The 20,566-nt window shown below is 38.2% G+C and overlaps 1 protein-coding gene across 2 annotated transcripts; it reads left to right on the forward strand.

Moving 5' to 3' along the window:
* The first annotated feature begins 176 nt into the window (after nucleotides 1-176).
* On the forward strand, nucleotides 177-6,100 carry LOC127452878 (mitochondrial import receptor subunit TOM40 homolog). Of its 2 annotated transcripts, XM_051718710.1 has the most exons (11): nucleotides 236-273; nucleotides 830-914; nucleotides 1,583-1,814; nucleotides 1,959-2,026; nucleotides 2,452-2,544; nucleotides 2,775-2,876; nucleotides 3,177-3,282; nucleotides 3,403-3,525; nucleotides 3,654-3,730; nucleotides 3,872-3,974; nucleotides 4,821-6,100. In XM_051718710.1, exons 3-11 carry the CDS (start codon nucleotides 1,598-1,600, stop codon nucleotides 4,958-4,960), a joined length of 1,029 nt encoding a protein of 342 aa, XP_051574670.1. In that variant the 5' UTR covers nucleotides 236-273; nucleotides 830-914; nucleotides 1,583-1,597; the 3' UTR covers nucleotides 4,961-6,100. The 2 variants fall into 2 exon arrangements, with proteins under 2 accessions (XP_051574669.1, XP_051574670.1); XM_051718709.1 differs by lacking the exon at nucleotides 830-914 and having other exon boundaries at nucleotides 177-273.
* Nucleotides 6,101-20,566: the final 14,466 nt, after the last annotated feature.

A 20,566-nucleotide genomic window follows, 5' to 3' on the forward strand; every position in this document is an offset into this window, starting at 1 on the left:
TTCGTTTCAAACCCCGAATGAATGACACCAGTCATACCCTTGAAGCTTAACTTTGGGACGTGAGAACTCTACGTCATAGACCCTCGTATTTCCTGCGCCGATGACATCAGAAGGACGCCATCCTTAGTAGCCAATCAGCACTCCGATGTTGTTGGTTTTATCCAATCCTGTAATAATATAGCCGGAATGGGCGGGCCAAGACGTCAACTACGTAGACTGTCCCTTACATCCTACCGGTGCCTCTCTGCCGTTAACTGGACTGCATTGCTAAAAGTGAGTATATCACGAGACTTGAAAATAGCTGCATTAAATGCATTAATGCAATTTCTAAAAATTAGTACTTCATATATTGGTAGATATAGTTGCCTGGAATGTACAGAATATAGCTTAATTTTTATTTTATTTTTTTGCATCTGACTCAGATATGTACCCCTCTCTCATGGCACAGTCACCACCATGTTTGCTAGTTAGCTAGCATCAACCTTAGCTTACCTGCTACTTGGCTAGTGAGGCGTGAATGAAGCTCCACATGCTAGTGAACTACCCCTTTCTCTAAGTTGTTGCTATGTACAGACAGTGCTGTTTCCATGACCTAGAGAGTCGCTGCTGGAATACTTATCAGCTGTTTGATGCTGGCTCGATAATGGTTTTAATATGGTTTTGACAGGTGGCATGTTGTTGGGAGCAGTAATGTTGTATTTTACTTTACAAAGCGAAGCAGAGTTTACTCAATAATTCGCCAGGTTATTTTCGGTGCCAGCGCAACCATTATTGGCAGGATAGTGTGGTATCTTCTTTCATGCTGCAATCTGATGTTATTTTTGCATAGAAGATCTGATGCTGCCTGGATTGGTTAAAAGCCAGGGAACCTGATTTGTAAATGGACCTTTACATAACTGTGTGGAGATTGAAAGGTGCAGAGTTGTCATCTTTTACTTTCAGTATTCTTCCAAATGTAGGATTGTGACCTTTTGGCCTATGCCCTTATTACTTGATTATTGTGAATAACTACCTCAGAAGTTTCAAATAGTTTGCAGGGCTCAACGATAAGGATTTTACTGCTGGACCATTAGTTAAAATTTGTACTTGCCCTGCCAACATTTACACCGGCCCCATCACAAAAAAGAGGATAATAAATGACATTTTAATGTTTCATGCATCAGAAAAATATCTATATTTACTGTATCTTAGAACTTTGGGTTTTCTTTTCAATAAAGCCACATTTTACCATAAATAATTATGAGGATTTAGTTTGTGACAGTAGCTAAAACTTATGGACCCATAATGTGTCTCCAAGAAAACTATACAATCATTCTGCAATTTTCACATCCTCGTCTGCAAGGCAAGCAAGGCCTCATTTGCAAGCTAGGTAATGTTATTTTGGTGACATTTAAAATCAATACAATAATGTTCACTATATTACACAAAACTGAATGTTTAAGTTTGCCATAAAAACACGTGCATGATCATTGAACAGGAGATGTAGTGAGAAATTCAACACATGCCCAATAAGGCAAGTGACCGTTGAATCTATTTGACTTGTTAATCAAATATTTTTTTTCTCAATTTTATTTTACTTTAGTTTTTTTCCTTCAGCATGGGCAGTGTGTTGGCTGCCAGCTCCCCAAACCCACCCCCAGCCTCAGGGGGTGGCAGTGCCGCAGGGGGGCCAGGTCTAGTGATGGTACCTCCAGGTTTCACCATGCCCCCAGTGTCTCCAGTCCCACCCTCCTCAGGCACACAGTCTGGGGAAGACACAGAGGCCTCTCTCCCTAACCCTGGCACATTTGAGGAGTGTCATCGAAAATGCAAAGGTTAGTATAAGACTCATTTTTGAAAAGGTTATATTTTCAGACATACTCCCTTGTGTATATTTTTCTACTGTGCCATTATCTGTATTCTGATCAAACGCTGAGAAGGCAGGTTGTATGCTTATAGTCTTTTCATCTGCATTTCAGAGTTATTCCCTATACAGATGGAGGGGGTACGCTTGGTTGTCAACAAGGGCTTGAGTAATCACTTCCAGGTTAGTCTTTGCAGCATTATTAGCCGTTGTTCCACCATCGGGTCGAATGATTTTGCATGCAGTTTGGAGCGGTTCCAGTAGCATTTCTTACTTGAGCACGATTTGCCACGGTACGGTTACAAATCGTTCCTGGCCCATAATTCTCAGCACGGTTAGCTAACCATACTCCGGACAGAGAACCATGCAGGTGCTCAGTGTTTTCTAATCCCAAGTTTGCCGCACCACAGTGGAAAAAGAAACCGTAACCGTGAACCGTTCGGTCCAATGGTATAAAAGTGCCTAACGTCTACCTCAAATGGGTGGGATTTGCAAGCACATACTTTAATACTTAATGAAATTGAATCAAAGCAAAATTTTCACCTTTTCTTTAGAGGTTAAAGATAAAAGGACACAAATATATGTGATCTCTTCATTTGTTTCCTTAGGTTAGTCACACAGTTACTTTAAGCACACTGGGGGACTCGGGTTACAGATTTGGAGCCACATATGTGGGCAGCAAGCAAACAGGTCCTGCAGAGGTGAGGCTCTTCAGTCACTTTTTAAATGGCAGGCCAACTTAAATTAGATAAATGTTTTGGTTGGTCAGTTTCTTATACCAGTATTGTTTCAGAAGTAAAACATGGCAAAAAGGTCGCTTAGCTAAAAACAATCACCAAGCTGTATGTTTCTGTATTGTTCTTCGAAGGTGTGAAGTACAAAGCAAATGAGATGTTTAATGCCTGTTGATGGATTTTTGTCTCTCCATTAGTCTTTCCCAGTCATGGTTGGTGACATGGACAATACAGGCAGTCTCAATGCACAGGTCATCCATCAGCTTACCAGCCGTGTACGCTCTAAAGTGGCCATGCAGGTATGAACCATTTGAATCATAAATGAAAGGGAATATAAAAATAGGAAAAATGTATTTGATCATACACATGACAACTTTTTTTTATGTGGTATAGACCTAATGCACAGTTAAACTAATCACTTTATAATGTGAGCTAATTGGTTTGACTGAAATTACAAGTGGAATTATTCCAGACATTTGGTGAAAGAATTGTATGCCTTTTGAGCCATAAGAAGTTAATTCCTTTAATTCAAATTCAAGTCCAAAAAAATAAATAAATAGGACACCCAGTTATTGTATAAATTGAATGGTGTGTTACAGACGCAGCAACACAAGTTTGTAAACTGGCAGTGTGATGCAGAGTACCGTGGAGATGACTTTACTGCTGCTGTTACCATTGGCAACCCAGATGTTCTTGTTGGATCTGGTAATGTACCTTCCAATTACCATTTTGGCCTGTATGTAGTACTTTTATGGTGTCTTTTTATTACTATTACTTCCTTTTTGGCATAAAACTTTGTGACTGTAATCATGTGTTGTCTCTTAGGTATCCTTGTGGCACACTTCCTCCAGTCCTTGTCTCCTGCTTTGGTACTGGGGGGTGAGCTGGTCTATCACAGGAGACCAGGAGAGGAGGGCACGGTCACATCATTAGTGGGTAGATACACGGGTAAGTATTTACAGACCATATTGTCAAATCACACAGTTTTAGCATAACTTGTTCTAAGTCTGTGGTAAGAGTCATAATTTGATTACATGGAGATCTGGTGTAATGATTTGATACCTTTTCAACCTCAGGTAGTAATTACATTGCAACATTGACTGTTGGAGGAGCTGGTGCACATGCGTCTTACTACCACAAAGCCAATGACCAGGTACTTAATACCTATCAGACTTTAGAACATTTTACAATACTTTGGTTGTGGAATGACTGAGACAATACTATTGACAAACTCAATTAGATCAATCCCTATCATCTTTGAACTCACTCTTCTGAATCTGAATGTCTCCTACAGCTGCAGGTCGGGGTCGAGTTTGAGGCCAGCACACGGATGCAGGACACAAGTGTGTCGTTTGGTTATCAGTTGGATCTACCTAAAGCAAACTTGCTGTTTAAAGGTATTCTACCACTTCTAAGGCTTTTCTTGGATTGTTAGCGTTTAAAGGAATAGTTCACCCAAAAAATGAAAATTCTCTCATCATTTACTCACTCTCATGCCATCCCAGATGTGTATGAATTTTTAATCTGCTGAACACAAGTTTATCTCAGCTCTGTAGGTCCATACAATGCAAATGAATGGGTGCCAATATTTTGAAGCTCCAAAATCCACATAAGGGCAACATAAAAGAACTTCAGACGACTTTGGTGGTTAAATCCATATTTTCAGAAGCAATATGATAAGTGTGGGTGAGAAACAGATCAATATTTGTCCTTGTTTTTTTTTTTACTAGGATTCTCTTCCCTGGTCAGTCAATCTCCACTTCATTTTCATTTTCTTCTTCTTCTGTTTTTGGTGATTCACAGTCTTAATGCATGTCGCCCCCTACTGGGCAGAGTTGAATTTATGATAGAAATGACTTAAATATTGATCTGTTTCTTACCCACACATATCATATTGTGTCTGAAGACATGGATTTAACCACTGGAGTCATATGGATTACTTTTATGCTCCCTTTATGTGGATTTTGGAGCTTTAAAATTTTGGCACCCAATCACTTCCATTGTGAGGACCTACAGAGCTGAAATATAATTTGTGTTCTGCAGAAGAAAGAAAGTCTGGGATGGAGTGAGGGTGAAAAAGTCATGAGAATTTTCATTTTTGGTTGAACTATACCTTTAACACAGCAGCATTAGTGATCACTATTTGAGATTAATTCAATGTACTTGTTATTTTAAATACTGTACTTGCTTGATCATTGTACCAGTTTTGTTGCACAGCTCAGCTTCCTAATTCTCTTCCTCAGGTTCTCTAGATAGCAACTGGGTGGTGGGAGCAACGCTGGAAAAGAAGCTGCTACCCCTTCCTCTATCGTTAGCTTTAGGCGCCTTCCTTAACCACCGCAAGAACAAGTTTCAGTGTGGCTTTGGTGTCACCATCGGATAGAGCAGCAGCGGTACGAATCTAAACAGATACAACCCTCCAACATGCTTGGACTGGTGCAAAGAGACATGGGGACATGGACCAACACTGATATGGACTCAGACTCCCAATATTACTGCATTTAACCTTCAATAGGATTGACCAGGACAAGCATTCTGGACTGCATAAGCAAAGTCCAACAAAGTTCTCATCAATCTAAATGTTCATAGTTATCTGGCTACCTGACAGATCAGCCAGATAACTAAACAGACAGATAAGGTTTGTTTTTAAATGCACGTCATGTGAAAGAAATATGTCAGCTTTGTGTAACATTAAAGGTATTTTGGAAAGTGCATATTCATATTCATGACATGATGCATTCAAATGTGTTTAGAAAATGTGGCGATGGCTTTGATCTTTTTTCTTTTCTCCTTTGAGACAATTTACAGAGGACGTTTTTCTAAGAATAAGTGAAACGTTATGTTTTTTTCTTTGTTTTTTTTTGTGCCAGTTCTATGTTTATAAATGTTTTGGGGCTGTACCAGTGTGCTCATTTTTTACTAGATGTTTATCATATACAAATGACAACTGAGTCTTCAATAATGCACCCCAAAAAAAGCTATTCATGTCAAACATATGAAAATACAATGCATGGAAAGCACTGGTTTTCAGCAATTGGTTGTTAGTTGGAGTTGATGCCTGTGTCCCTTTGTCTCATTTTAACTAGTCATGCAGAACTGTCTGAGAGTTTTAACAAAGAGGTCCTTGTCCTGTATTTGTCTGTTAAGGTCTTAGGACCAAATTTGGATGCTGGTTTTATAATGACCGGAAGAATCAATCAGAGTGTCTCAACAAATTTTATGTCTCAACATAAAATCAAATGTCACTGAATTTTCCACGTGGAAGAATTTCCAAAGTTTGTATGATTTTACTTTGTTGTACGTGAGTTAAATGTTGGGGGGGGGGGGGGTTGGGGGGTTGGTGCAGATACTGTAATAAACCTGTACAATTTAGTTTGGCTTTATTGCCCATTGGACTTGTTCAAGTCTCGTACTGATTTCATGTCTTGTTGACATGGTGATGTACTATAAACAGGCTTTTGGCCTAATTATAATGGATAATTTTACAGTGGAATTATGTTGAATAAATATTTGATTTTAATGGTGCACTCAGTAATTTTTCCTCATTAAAAAAGTTGAACCCCTATAGAAATTAACTGTAATTTTGAAATCTATGTATAAAATAATTAGTGCTCACATGAGATGAAAACTCTAGTCATGTCAGTAACCTTATACAAGCTGTTTTGTTCTATATGGAGAGGGTCCCCTCATGGGGGCTGCCAAGTTAGGATCACACGACCAGTCAAATATTACTTGCTTTATCTCAGTAACTGCCCCGAATTTGGACACTTTCATTCATGGATTAATCATGGCTAACTGTGAATAGTGAATTTCTACAATGGCATCTGTAACTGAAATGTATTGGTTTTGAATGATGCTGCATCCACACCAATTGGTGTCACTAAGTCCAAGGCGACAAACAAACAAGTTACCGAGTGGATTGAGTTTGAAAAAGATAAGGTTTTCATTATTATCATTAAAGTTGCTAGAGAGGAAGTGAATTAATACTAAGAGGAAGAAAAGGTTAAAGAATGCAAGATAAATACACAGTAGTTAAGGGTTGACAATTAACTAGTATTAGAAACGATTGCAGGGTAAACTTCGACAGCGGTGAATGGGAGATCACAGCAAATATTATTTTTACTTACCCATTTGCTCCAAGAGCAAATTAAAAAAATCCACTATTACATTTGGTAACTTTCCAGAAGAGGAAAAAAATAGAGCGGTGGATTAAGACAGATGGGAGAAGATGCCAAATTTACTTTTTAAAACTAATTCCAGGGTAATATAACACAAGGCATAATGTTATAAATGTACTTAAACTCATCAATATTTAAAAAAAACTATCATATAAAAAAGTTTGCTCAATTTATGCTGCTAAATAAGGCAGAAACACGTCATCACAGTCTGTGAAAAATATCTATTATGTGTTCTTTTATGTATTATTATAATACACTACCTTTGAACCTGTTGTAATGTAATACAGCTGATACACAGGCAATTTAGGAAGGCAGCAGTAGAGCTCAGTATTTTATGGTGAAGAGATAAGGATGGCTGTAAGAGGCAGATTGTGTTTTTTATTTTTTTTATTAAATCAAATATTTAAAGACATACCTACAGGTAAAACAATCTGAAACGGTGTCAGTGAGGGATGGAGGATTTTTCCACCACTACTATATAATAAGGTATATGTTTCTTTGCAGAATTTTGCTGTATTTAAAGAGTGCCTAGCATCCTATGATTTTCAAAGTAACTTTGCAGAAGTGTATTAAATACAAAAACAAAAGAGTAGACCTATACATTTGTTGGTAATTGCAGGTAGCATGATATGAAAATGAATTATACTCAACAAAATACTTATACTGTATATGACAATTTACAGACAAAACTGAGCAATGTCAACATACCGAAATTTCTTCTTATTTCTGTGCCTTCTCTGTATCATTTCAAGTACAGCCTCTTGGTCATAGTAATGCTGGCATTTCTTGTTTCGCACTGGATTGACCATCTCAACCTGTCAGAACAAGACAATTAAAGTTTTGGCTCATTTAACTTTTCCACATCTTAAGCAGCTGTTGGTGCATTATTAATACATTAGAAAACACCCTTATAAATGTGAAGCTTTTAACTCAAGGCAGTGGCAGATTTAGGCATGGGTGACATGGGCAGTTGCCCAGGGTGGTATCTTGTGGTCAACAACTTCGGGGGCATTCTCATTTACAGTCACCACTACCCACCAAAGCAAAAATCAGGGGGAGGGGCCTGAGTAGCTCAGCGAGTATTGACGCTGACTGCCACCCCTAGAGTCGCAAGTTCGAATCCAGGGTGTGCTGAGTGACTCCAGCCAGGTCTCCTAAGTAACCAAATTGGCCCGGTTGCTAGGGAGGGTAGAGTCACATGGGGTAACCTCCTCGTGGTCGCGATTAGGGGTTCTCGCTCTCAATAGAATAGCATGAGCCACATGTTGTGAGGAGGCAACTGAGACTTGTCATCCGCCACCTGGATTGAGGTGAGTAACAGCGCCACCACGAGGACCTAGTAAGCAGTGGGAATTGGGCATGCCAAATTGGGGAGAAAAGCAAAAAAAGCAAATATCAATATTATAGTGAGGCACATACAATGGAAGTGAATGGGGCCAATTTTGGGAGGTTTTAAAGGCAGAAATGTTTAATGTAATGCTTACATTAATTCTTCTGTTAAAACTTGAGTAGCATTTGAGCTGTAGCATTGTTTAAATAAAATTCAGTTGGATTTAATTTAGGGGTGGGTAAAAATATCGTTTTTCCGATGCATCACGATCTTCATTTGAACGATCTCGATATTGATTCTTAAATCCCAAGATCAATCTTTCACGCAATGCGTAACCCTCCACTACAATGAAATGAAATCACTCGCATATTAGGGCTAGGCGATATGTAAAAATTATTTTATCGATAATCACTTTAAAAAACATTGCGATATCCAATTTCATGGTCAACCCCCCTGCCGAGGGTCAGTGAATTATTTTACTTTATTGATTTTGCTTTAAAATTTTTATTAATTTATTGAAACATGAAAAACATAAAAGACATTTCTAAATTCAAATCGCACTTTAAACTAAATGAAAAAGCAATAAAATAACGCAGTGATCAAAAAATCTTATTTAACCACCTTATTTAAACAATTACCGTGTCCAACGGCTCCATTTGCCATCACGCAAGCATCCGTCAACAACACCAGGTGGAAAATTACAAATAGCCTAAAGATTAAGAACTAAAGACAATCATAAATGTAAAGATAATAATAATAATAATAATAATAATAATAAAAGCCTAATAAATTCCCTTATACATAATGCTGCCAAATGTGCTCTTCTCGAATTTGTGTTTGTATTGTGTTTTGGTTATACAGTTAATGCTGCCTAAAGAAAATAAAATATAACTCAATTTTAGGTTCAAGGTGAACATGTCTTGTATTATTTTATGATTTAATCACTTTCGTCTTTGTTTCTTTAAAGCTACACTATGTAACATTTGGCCCTCTAGTGGTTAAAAAATAAAACTGCATGCATCTTGCAGAAGAACATTGTTTTGGTAATGATGCAAGTTGTGCTTCAACTCTGCTCCTCTGCGCAGATAAAAGTGGTTCGAGGCACCGGTATACACATGGATACAGGACATCTTATCAGAGCGAATGGACAAATAAATAACGAAGATAAGAAAGGAAAAGACGGATATCCGAAAACGTACTGTTTTATGGCAGGTAAGTGCCATATCTTATGCTGTTGTTTTGACTTATTTGAAACACTGGTGTTTTGAAATAAATTACGTTACAAAAGTTAGGCAACGTTAATTAACATTAGACATATCGATTGCTAGTCTGATAAGGTCAAACATTGTAAAGTTTTATAACAGCAGGATATTCTAGCCAAATAGACCAAGGTAGTAACTAATTTATAGGTTGTCACTGTTACCAACCAGTGGTCAACATCGTTTCAAGACTCATATGTCCTTGGCAAGCCTAGGACTAAAGGATTTATTTATATAAATTATTGCTCTTATAAAGAAAAATACACACGTGTGCTAGTAAGTGAAAAGTTCTGCACCGATTACAGTATAATTATTGTATTTCACTACACACACACAGACGTGTGTGTGTGTGTGTGTGTGTGTGTGTGATTACACAACTATACATAAACCATATCAATAGAATATCTTACCTGTTGAGTAAGAAAAAAAACATCTCTGGGTCACTTTTAAAACCTTTCAGGGTACGTTGAAAACCTGCAGAGTTGCATTTACAATGCATGGCAACCATGGCATGGTAAACTCACAGCACCTCCTAAGATGATCAGAGATAATCTGCAGCATTCTCATAGATGACATTATTCTTGCAAACAGTTTTCAGTCGAATGAAACATTGAAAAAAAGAGTGAAAACTCTTTACATATGCTTGTTCCACGAGACAGGCTCGCGCTGCACGCCTCTGAACAAACAGCAAATCAGACAAAAGCATTGACGGCTTTTCTTTTGTCCGATTTTAAAATATAATAAAGTGTTTCTTCAAGCGCGTCTTTGTGAATAACAGCATTTCTTGTCATGTGTCACTCCGAGATGTCTTACAGGCCGAGACGTCTTACAGGTCACCCACCTGTTGCGGGTAGATGAGCAAAATTACCCACGCATGAAATATCAGCATTTGGACGAGGAGCTTGCAAACTGGATTCAGCCTCGTCGCACTTTGCGGGTGGCGGGTGCTAGTTTCACACCCTGGCCACTGTTTAATATATTTGGCGACTTCCCAGATCCATGGTTTTGCCGTTTCCCAATATTGTTAATCATCCTCTGTTCGCAATCAGCATCGGGATCTTTGTAAGACATCGTCGATATCCGATTACATCATCCTATCGCATACGCAACCAAATTTTGTGCTATGTGACTAAAGTGAATATATTTGGCAACTGGCTGGTAAATGTTTACATTTCACTCACCAGTAATTGTGTAGTTTAGTCATGAAGTGTTCAGCAGCAAGATCCTTTCACAGCATGTTGAGAGTAAAAGTTGTTCCACGTAATGTGTGTCCAAGACGAGATCTACGCAACCCATTTGTCATTGAATACCGTCTCTTTTAATACCTTTCTGTTCTTTGCAGTCAGTTGGTGATCAAAAACAACTACAAAAAAAAAAAAAAAAAACATTTAATTCTAATCATGCATCGCACAGATGAGGTAAAGCCATTCGAGTCCTCTCTGGTTAACATGCGCTCATTTAAAGGCGCTGTTTACAGAAATGCTTTTTTTTTTTTTTTTTGTAAAAGAGACCGGTTTTAGCACGTGTTCAACCAATCAGTGTAAATACTTGTAAATAGTACAAATCATGCAATTTAACAATAAATATGTAACAAAAATTATATATGAAATATAATCTTATTTATTGATTGAATTTGTTCATTTTTAAAAAGCCAAAATGCAACCAAATTGATAAAAAAGCAATAAAATATAATTAGTAAAATTTCTATTTTCCTAATGTACCTAGTTAAAAGGTACCTTGTATAAATAAGCTGGGAGAGAATTTATTTTATACAGTTTAAGTCTGAAGTTTACATACACCTTAAGTCTGAAGTTTACATACACCTTAGCCAAATACATTTAAACTCAGTTTTTCACAATTCCTGACATTTAATTGTAGAAAACATTCCCCGTCTTAGGTCAGTTAGGATCACTACTTTATTTTAAGAATGTGAAATGTCAGAATAATAGTAAAGAGAATTATTTATTTCAGTTTTTATTTCTTTCATCACATTCCCAGTGGGTCAGAAGTTTACATACACTTTGTTAGTATTTGCTAGCATTTCCTTTAAATTGTTTAACTTGGGTCAAATGTTTTGGGTAGCCTTCCACAAGCTTCTCACAATAAGTTGCTGGAATTTTGGCCCATTCCTCCAGACAGAACTGGTGTCAGGTTTGTAGGTCTCCTTGCTCGCACATGATTTTTCAGTTCTGACCACAAATTTTCTATCGGATTGAGGTCAGGGCTTTGTGATGGCCACTCCAATACCTTGACTTTGTTGTCCATAAGCCATTTTGCTTGAGGTATGCTTGGGGTCATTGTCCATTTGGAAGACGCATTTGCGACCGAGCTTTAACTTCCTGGCTGATGTTTTGAGATGTTGCTTCAATATTTCCACATAATTTTCCTTCCTCATGATGCCATCTATTTTGTGAAGTGCACCAGTCCCTCCTGCAGCAAAGCATCCCCACAACATGATGCTGCCACCCCCATGCTTCACGGTTTGGATGGTGTTCTTTGGCTTGCAAGCCTCACCCTTTTTCCAAACAAAACGATGGTCATTATGGCCAAACAGTTCAATTTTTGTTTAATCAGACCAGAAGACATTTCTCCAAAATGTAAGATCTTTGTCCCCATGTGCACTTGCTAACTGTAGTCTGGCTTTTTTTAATGGCAATTTTGTAGCAGTGGCTTCTTCCTGGCTGAGCAGCCTTTCAGGTTATATCGATATAGGACTCGTTTTACTGTGGATATAGATACTTGTCTACCTGTTTCCTCCAGCATCTTCACAAGGTCCTTTGCTGTTGTTCTGGGATTGATTTGCACTTTTCGCACCAAACTACGTTCATCTCTAGGAGACAGAACGTGTCTCCTTCCTGAGTGGTATGATGGCTGTGTGGTCCCGTGGTCTTTATATTTGCGTACTATTGTTTGTACAGATGAATGTGGTACCTTCAGGCATCTGGAAATTGCTCCGAGGATGAACCAGACTTGTGGAGGTCCACATTTTTTTTCTGAGGTCTTGGCTGATTTATTTTTTGTTATTAACAATTTTTATTGATTCCATGCAGCAAATCAAATAGGCACAACAGAAAATGCAAACTCAAACCACATGAAATCACATCTCCCCCCCCACACACACACAAAAAAGCACCCCAGTGGTCAAAAGCCAACTGACAAAGACACACAAGTAGACAATAAAACAGCAGAAAAAAATAGAAAAAAAAAATTAAAAAAAATAGAAACTAGTCTCTCTCCACTGCCCCTCCCCAAGAGCCTTCCAAAAAGGCTAAATAGCTGACCCATTTCCTGATGTACAAATCCAGGTTGCCTAGCCTTCTGCATGCCATCTCCTCAAATGCTGCTACCCTTCCCAACTCGGTGCACCACTCACGAAATTAGGGTGCATCGGTTGACTTCCATCCCCTGAGGATTCCCTGTCTGTCCATCACACTGGTTAGAACCCAGATTTTAATATATTTATCCCCTATATTCAGGAATGCCCCATCACCCAAAATACACAGTCTGGGGTAAAATGAAAACTGAGGGTCTACTACATCACACATAAAGCTCTGAAACCTCAACCAAAATTCTTGGATCTTAACAAATCCCCAAACAACATGGGTTGTGCTGAAAAGCTGTTACTGGGCTCTATGCTGTCAGAGCCAAAGCTTCGGACATAGACCAACTGACTCTGTATCCTGAGAACTTAGATAAGGAATTAATAATTATGTGGAGGCAAGGCACAGATCTAGTGGGGTCGGAGATGAATAATAAAATATCATCTGCGTAAAGCAAAAGCTTACGTGCCATACCTCCTGCCACCACCCCTGGAAAATCATCTTCCTTTCTTATTGCGGCTGCTAATGGTTCCAGGGCAAGACAGAACAATAAGGGGGAAAGACGGCAACCCTGCCGGGTGCCCCTGTTTAGAGTAATATAATCTGAAATTAATCCATTTGTTTGTACCGGCGCTACCGGGTGTCTATAAAGTAACTTAATCCATCCAATAAAAGTATTCCCGAACCCGTATATTTCCAAAACCTTAAAAAGATAATCCCATTCTACCATATCAAATGCCTTTTCGGCGTCAAGTGAGATGTCAGCGACTAGAGTCTGATCATTCGCCACTGACCACATGATATTGATTGAACGCCTAATGTTATCAGAAGAGCTGCAGCCCCAATTAAACCCCACCTGATCTATATGTATAAAAGATAACTTTACTTAATCGGTTAGCTAAAATGTTTGACAATATTTTTACATCTAGCTGGATAAGGGAAATTGTACGGTAACTCTTACACTCGCTTGGATCTTTGTCCTTTTTAAGAATCATACTGATCCGGGCTTGTGTCATGGTTGGCGGAAGCTTTCCATTCTTTAATGATTCCATATAAACTTCTAACAAAAGGGGAGCCAGTTCTGTAGCATAAGATCTAAAAAATTCAGCGGCAAACACGCTGGCCCCAGAGCCTTGCCTGCAGGCAAAGCCTTAATTACCTTGCCAAGCTCCTCCAAGTTTATCTAAGAATCAAGAGAAATGTTTATCTCAGTCGTCAGTTTAGGGAGTTCTAATGGTTCCATAAAGTTTCTAATATCTTCATCAGTAGGCGAAGACATGGAACTGTAGAGATCAAATTAGAATTCTTTAAAAGCATTATTAATATAAATGGCCGAGGTAAATATTTCACCACCAGCAGATTTCACTGAGGGAATTGTAGAAAAAGACTCTCTCTGCTTTATATATCTAGCCAAAGCTTCCCTGCTTTGTCCCCCGACTCAAAGTGTGACTCTTACTTTGAATTGCCAAAACTCCACCTTCCGCAACAAAATAGTATTATATCTGTATTTCAATTGGGGGCCATCAGACAACATTCGGCACTTCAGCTCTGCCTCGGCACTTTTAATATTCCCTTCCAACTCCATGAGTTCTTGTGCTTTGGATTTTTTGATAGAATGAAGCATACTGTATGATCCGGCCCCTATGAACCGCCTTAAGTGCCTCCTAAGCCACGCCCACAGAGGACCAGTTGGTCTCCATATAAACACTGATTTCCGCCTTTAGCATTTGTTGGAATTCAGGATTTTGCAAAAAATATACATTAAAGCACCAACTATATGATTTCCTTTTCTCCATATGTGGCAACACCTCTAAACTCACCAGGGCGTGATCTGAGACTAAAATGTTTCCAATTGAGCAATCAACAACAGATGAAATGAGGGACTTAGATATTAAAAAAAATCTATTGTAGAATAAATCTTATGGACTGATGAAAAAAATTTATAGTCCTTACCAGATGGGCTAAAAATCTTGAAATATCTGTAAGACCAAGATTTTTACACATCCTGTGAAGCGTTAGTGTTGCTCTAGGGGGCAAGGACCGAGTCCATCAAAAGATTAAAGTCTCCTCCCAGTATTATATGATGAGGGGTGCCAGTGGCTTGCAACATCCCTTCAAGATCAATAAAAAAAAGTCCTGATCATCAGCGTTGAATATTATATATTAGCCAAAATAAGACTTTGCCCCTGAATTCCTGCTAAAACAATAATGACTCTTCCCAATTTATCTTTAATCAGTTTTAGACATTTGAATTGTAGATGTTTACTTATCAATGCAATGACTCCCCTGCTCTTACTCGAGTCAGCACTAAAGAAAACATGTCCACCCCATCTCTTCCCAAATTTTTCAGCTTCCTGCGGGGAAAGATGCATTTCTTGAAGAAACACTATATTATATTTCTTACGTTTAAGAAAATAAATAACTTTTCTTCTTTTTATGGGGTGCCCCAACCCATTCACATTCCACGTGGAGAGAGACAATCCATTCATATTAACACTGGCATTTTGACATATTAGAAAAAATAGATTGTGTGTCAAAAATAAAATTATAAAGACCACATTCCAGCATTAGTGCAACAATCAAACCCCAAACTTTCCCCCGAACCAAACAAACAGAAAAAAGAACAATCAGCTTGAGCATGTAAGTGTCTTTTAATGTCTCCAGAGCCTGAGGATTTTGAATTCTTTGATATGTTGTCTTCCTAGAACAGTTATGGATCAGGGTGTATTAAATCTCACCAGTTTATATCATTAAAAGTATCAAAACTAGCAAAGTGCGCAGAGCTCGCCGTTCACACGTCTGAACCTCGCATGGCATCACGTGACTCTCCCATCTTGGCTGATTTCTTTTGATTTTCCCATGATGTCAAGCAAAGAGGCACTGAGTTTGAAGGTAGGCCTTAAAATACATCCACAGGTACACCTCCAATTGACTCCAATTAGCCTATCAAAAGCTAATTGGCTAATTGCCTAAAGGCTTGACATTTTTCTGGAATTTTCCAAGCTGCTTAAAGGCACAGTTAACTTAGTGTATGTACATTTCTGACCCACTGGAATTGTGACATATTCAATTAAAAGTTAAACAATCTGTCTGTTAACAATTGTTGGAAAAATTACTCGTGTCATGCACAAAGTAGATGTCCTAAACGACTTGCTAAAACTAGTTTGCTAATATGAAATCTGTGGAGGGGTTAAAAAATTTGTTTAATGACTTTAACCTAAATGTATGTAACAAAAGGGACATTAGAACTGAAATAAACCCATATGAATTGATATTAAATCAAAATCGGAATCGAATCAAATCGAGAGCTTGTGAATCAGAATCGAATTGGGAAATCTGTATCAATACCCAGCCCTAATTTAATTTTACACAGAAATGTTTAGTAAGCGATTTTATCACACTAAAATCATGTTAACACACATATTGTTCACGTCTTGGGGTTATACTTAATTAAAACAGTGAGTATTATAACATTTACACATTGGCCCCATTTACTTCTATTGAAAGTGCCTCACTGTAACCCAGATTTGTCTTTTTTTTTTTATTTTTATTTCTTTTAAGATAAAGGAGGGACAATTTGAAATACAATTTTGTGGTAATCAACAACATTATGCCACAAATGCTGTCGACTGAGCTTAACTTGTATTGAACCTGGAATATTCCTTCAAATTAAGACCTCATGAAATCACTTGACAAACGTGTATGTGTGTACATGTATTTCCAATTAAACAGGAAGTTTGGGCGGGACATATCACAGACCTTCTATCAAGGGAGCCTACAAGTTTAGCAAAACAATGCATAAAGCAGCGGTACACTGGCAAGGAGACCAGAGGCTGTTTTTTTTTTAATGGATGTCTATGGAGGAGATGCTTCAGTGTGCTGAATAAACTGCTTTTGTGAGGAAACAGCGCATCACTTAAAGAATTGGCTGCCTGTCTGCTAAGTATAATTTGTTTTTACACTAAACAATGCTTTTGGAGTAAACTATTTGTGGAATATTACGATAAAAGCAAATGTTGAGGTGGGGGAACAGAGAGAACAGAGTTGCTGCTCAGATTTTGATCAGCTCCGATTCCAATCATGTAAATCACAGGGTAATTTTAACCACAAGAATGCACAAATTAGCTTTCCAGGGGGTCCCCCCAAGACCCCCGTAATTCGCACAGTGCCCACACTTATATTGCTTCTGACAACATGGATTTAACCACTGGAGTCATATGGATTACTTTTCTGCTGCCTTTATGTGCTTTTGGAGCTTAAAAATTTAGTTACCCATTCACTTGCATTGTATGGACCAACAGAGCTGAAATGTTCTTCTATAAATCTTCGTTTTTGTTCAGCAGAAGAAGTCACACATCTTGGATGGCATGAAGGGGAGTAAATCATGAGTGAATTTTCATTTTTGGGTGAACTTTTCCTTTAAGTTATGGATATGCTTAGTGTGGCACATCGAGGTCTAAACAAACATAGACTGCTCACCTTATGCTTCGACTATTCCATGCGCAACGTCTGATAGCATGTCCATACATCCTCCAACATCTGTTTAGCATGCCTTCAAAGTGGACAAGGTGGACTGCATTGAACTTAAGAGACATCTTCTGAAAGTTGTTACTGCTCGAAAAGTAAAAGAAATAAGCGCAATTTCAACCAACAAACACTTTTATCATTCGCGCTCAATATAATTTAACAGTAGTTTAGTTATAAAACAGCTGATGACGTGTCCATCTCGTAAGGTACCTAGCATTGATATGTTTTAGAACTTTATTTAAACATTTTAATTACTTATCGCATGCAATATATTTACCCATATAATCAAATAAAATCCATACAACTGTCGTGCCTAATTCCAACTGCCTGGCTGGAGCCTATCCCCCTTCATGTGCAAGGGCACAGGAACACTGTGTTTCATCTAGATTGCAGTAAAAACTTGGAAAATTCGTTCAAAGACTTCACCCTGTTCAGTTGAGTAGGCAAATCACGTTGTTTTACCTGTAGATGGTACCATAGACTCTGTTATGGTGATGACGCCATAGACCATTAAACTCAATGGCTTTCAGACTTTGTGATTTCAAACGTCTTTGATAAATGTGCCTATGGCCACAGTTATATTGGTGTTTATACACAACTCATGTCAATTAACACCTTGATGGTTCATATATGAGGTCGTTTTCTTGGTCTGCTTGAAAGTAAAATCAGTATGAGTAGAATTTTACACTACAATGTCAGCTGCTCATGTAATAATGACATATTTAAAAAATATATTTTTTCTTTGTCATTATTACACGCTACAGACTTATGCAATGACACGATATTGTACAAATTCACAAATCTGTGTTTAACATGCATGATTATTTTTTTTAGTAGTATTTTATTTCATAAACCTGTTTTAAATGATACATGCAGTAGTCACAGGAAATGTGCAGTAATCTTTTAACATTGGTGGAAAAAAAAAACATTGTCATATACCAGAATAATATCTGTTTATTATGAACGGAGTCATTTTCAGCACCTATCTAGATTCTAACTTCCTCCTTCTTCTGCCTGGATGCTCAGATAGTCATAAAAATAGGTTTGGTGAATTAACACAGGCAACACTATAAGTCAAATGAAGAATCTGACACTTTTGACATAAATAGCTTCATTATTCAGGGGGTAATAACCGGGCAGGGTCATTTTAACCTACCTGCCTGGATTCTAACTCCCTCATTCTTCTGGATGGATGCTCAAATAGTTATAAAAATAGGTTTGGTGGAATCAGGTGGATTAATAAATGCAACACTATATGTTCCATAAAGCATTTGTTTGTACTGAAATAGATAGTCTTATTATTCAGGGGGGTAATAACTGGCTAGAGTCATTTTTACCCACCTGCCTAGATTCTACCTCCCTCATTCTTCTGGCTGGATGCTCAAATAGTCATAAAAATAGGTTTGGTGGATTAATAAATGCAACACTGTATGTCACATAAAGCACTTGATTGTACTGAAATAGACAATCTTATTATTCAGAGGGGTAATTACTGGGAATGTCTTATTATTAAGGGGGGTAATAACCAGACGGGGTAATTTTTACCAACCTGCCTGGATTCTGTCTCCCTCATTTTCTGTCTGGATGCTCAGATAGTCATAAAAAAAGGTTTGGTATATTAACACAAGCAACACTTCATGTCCCAAACTGCATTTGATTATTTTGACATACAGCCTATTTCAAAAGTATCAAATGCAGTATGGGACATGAAGTGCTGCTTCTGTTAATATACCAAACCTATTTTTATGACTATCTGAGCATCCAGACAGAAATGAGGGAAGTAGAATCCAGGCAGGTGGGTAAAAATTACCCCGTCTGGTTATTACCCCCCTTAATAATAAGACATTCTGTTAAAAGAGTCAAATGCTCTATAGGACATACAGTGTTGTATTTATTAATCCACCAAACCTATTTTTATGACTATCTGAGCATCCAGCTAGAAGATTGAGGGAGGTAGAATATAGGCGGGTGGGTAAAAATTACTCTGCCCAGTTATTACACCCCTGAATAATAAGACTGTCTATTTCAGTACAAACAAATGCTTTATGGGACATAATATGTTGCATTAATCAATACACTAAACCTATTTTTATGACTATTTGAGCATCCAGCCAGAAGAATGAGGGAGGTAGAATTCAGACAGGTAGGTTAAAATTACCCTGCCCAGTTATTACCCCCTGAATAATGAGGATATTTATGTCAAAAGAGTCAAATTCTTCATGTTGCCTGTGTTAATCCACCAAACCTATTTTTTATGACCATCTGAGCATCCAGGCAGAATAATGAGGGAGTTAGAATCCAGATAGATGCTGAAAATGATTCCACCCATAATAAACAGATATTGGTCTGGTTTATGACAATGTTTTTTTTTTCTGCAAATGTTGCAAGATAGGCAATAACAGCACATTTCCTGTGACTGCATGTATCATTTAGAATTAATAGGTTTATGTATTAAAATGAGGTCTGTCAAACAATTAAAATATTTAATCGCGATTAATCACATATTTTTTTTGTAGTTAATCCCGATTAATTGCAATATCTTTATAAACATGAGTGGACAAAATATGCTTCATCCAGATGAATTTTTCAGTCATCCACAAAAAACCTACCCCACCAACAGAGTTGAACAACAGAAAATGAACACAACACAACTCAATTTAAATTATGTACAAAATATGGTAGTATAGTCACTCCCATGCTGGGTTTCAGCACCATTGTAATGCTCCTGTTCTACCCGCTCTGTAAGGGACTCTGTAACGGGCGTCTCCGGCATGGGAGGTGGGTGCACTAACAAGGAGGCTAAAGCCTCTAGTGTCAGTCACTAGTGCACCTCTTGAGGTCAGGAGAGTGAGGTTTATACACATTGCACAGCTATCTATCAGCTGGCCACCAATACACAGGGTTCAAGCAATGTCTCCAACTTCTGCATTGGCTAGTGCACTATCAAAAAGAGATGCTGTGACAGAACCTTGGAGACAGCAGCAGGGTTTCCATTAGCTGGTGTTGAGTCGGTGTTCCCCCTGTTTCCCCGGTTAGTGTTCCCCGTAGCACCGTTAAACATTAAACATAGGAGGAACAGACTTTGACAAAGGGGAAACATAGGGGGAACAGACTTCGGCACAACCCCCTATGATTCCCCGGTTAGTGTTCCCCATATTGCCATTAAACATTAAACATAGGGGGTAACAGACTTCGACACTAACCTAAGGGGAAACATGGGGGAACAGACTTTGACAGCGCCTTTAAAAATTAAACATAAGTTTATTGTTTAACGGCACTAAGGGGAACACTAACCGAGGAAACATGGGGGAACAGACTTAGACACAACACCGGTAATCAGTACCGCCACTCCCTATATGCATATTACGCAGTCTG

This window comes from Myxocyprinus asiaticus, chromosome 15, assembly GCF_019703515.2.
Source record: "Myxocyprinus asiaticus isolate MX2 ecotype Aquarium Trade chromosome 15, UBuf_Myxa_2, whole genome shotgun sequence".
Classification (NCBI taxonomy): domain Eukaryota; kingdom Metazoa; phylum Chordata; class Actinopteri; order Cypriniformes; family Catostomidae; genus Myxocyprinus; species Myxocyprinus asiaticus.

What these genes read in the sequence shown, in the direction of transcription:
- LOC127452878 (XM_051718709.1), top strand. Translation starts at nt 187, where the DNA reads ATGGGCGGGCCAAGACGTCAACTACGTAGACTGTCCCTTACATCCTAC. An exon ending in GTGTCATCGAAAATGCAAAG is followed by an intron (nt 1,815 to 1,958) that starts GTTAGTATAAGA and finishes TCTGCATTTCAG; the next exon opens with AGTTATTCCCTATACAGATG. An exon ending in ATTAGTGGGTAGATACACGG is followed by an intron (nt 3,526 to 3,653) that starts GTAAGTATTTAC and finishes TTTCAACCTCAG; the next exon opens with GTAGTAATTACATTGCAACA.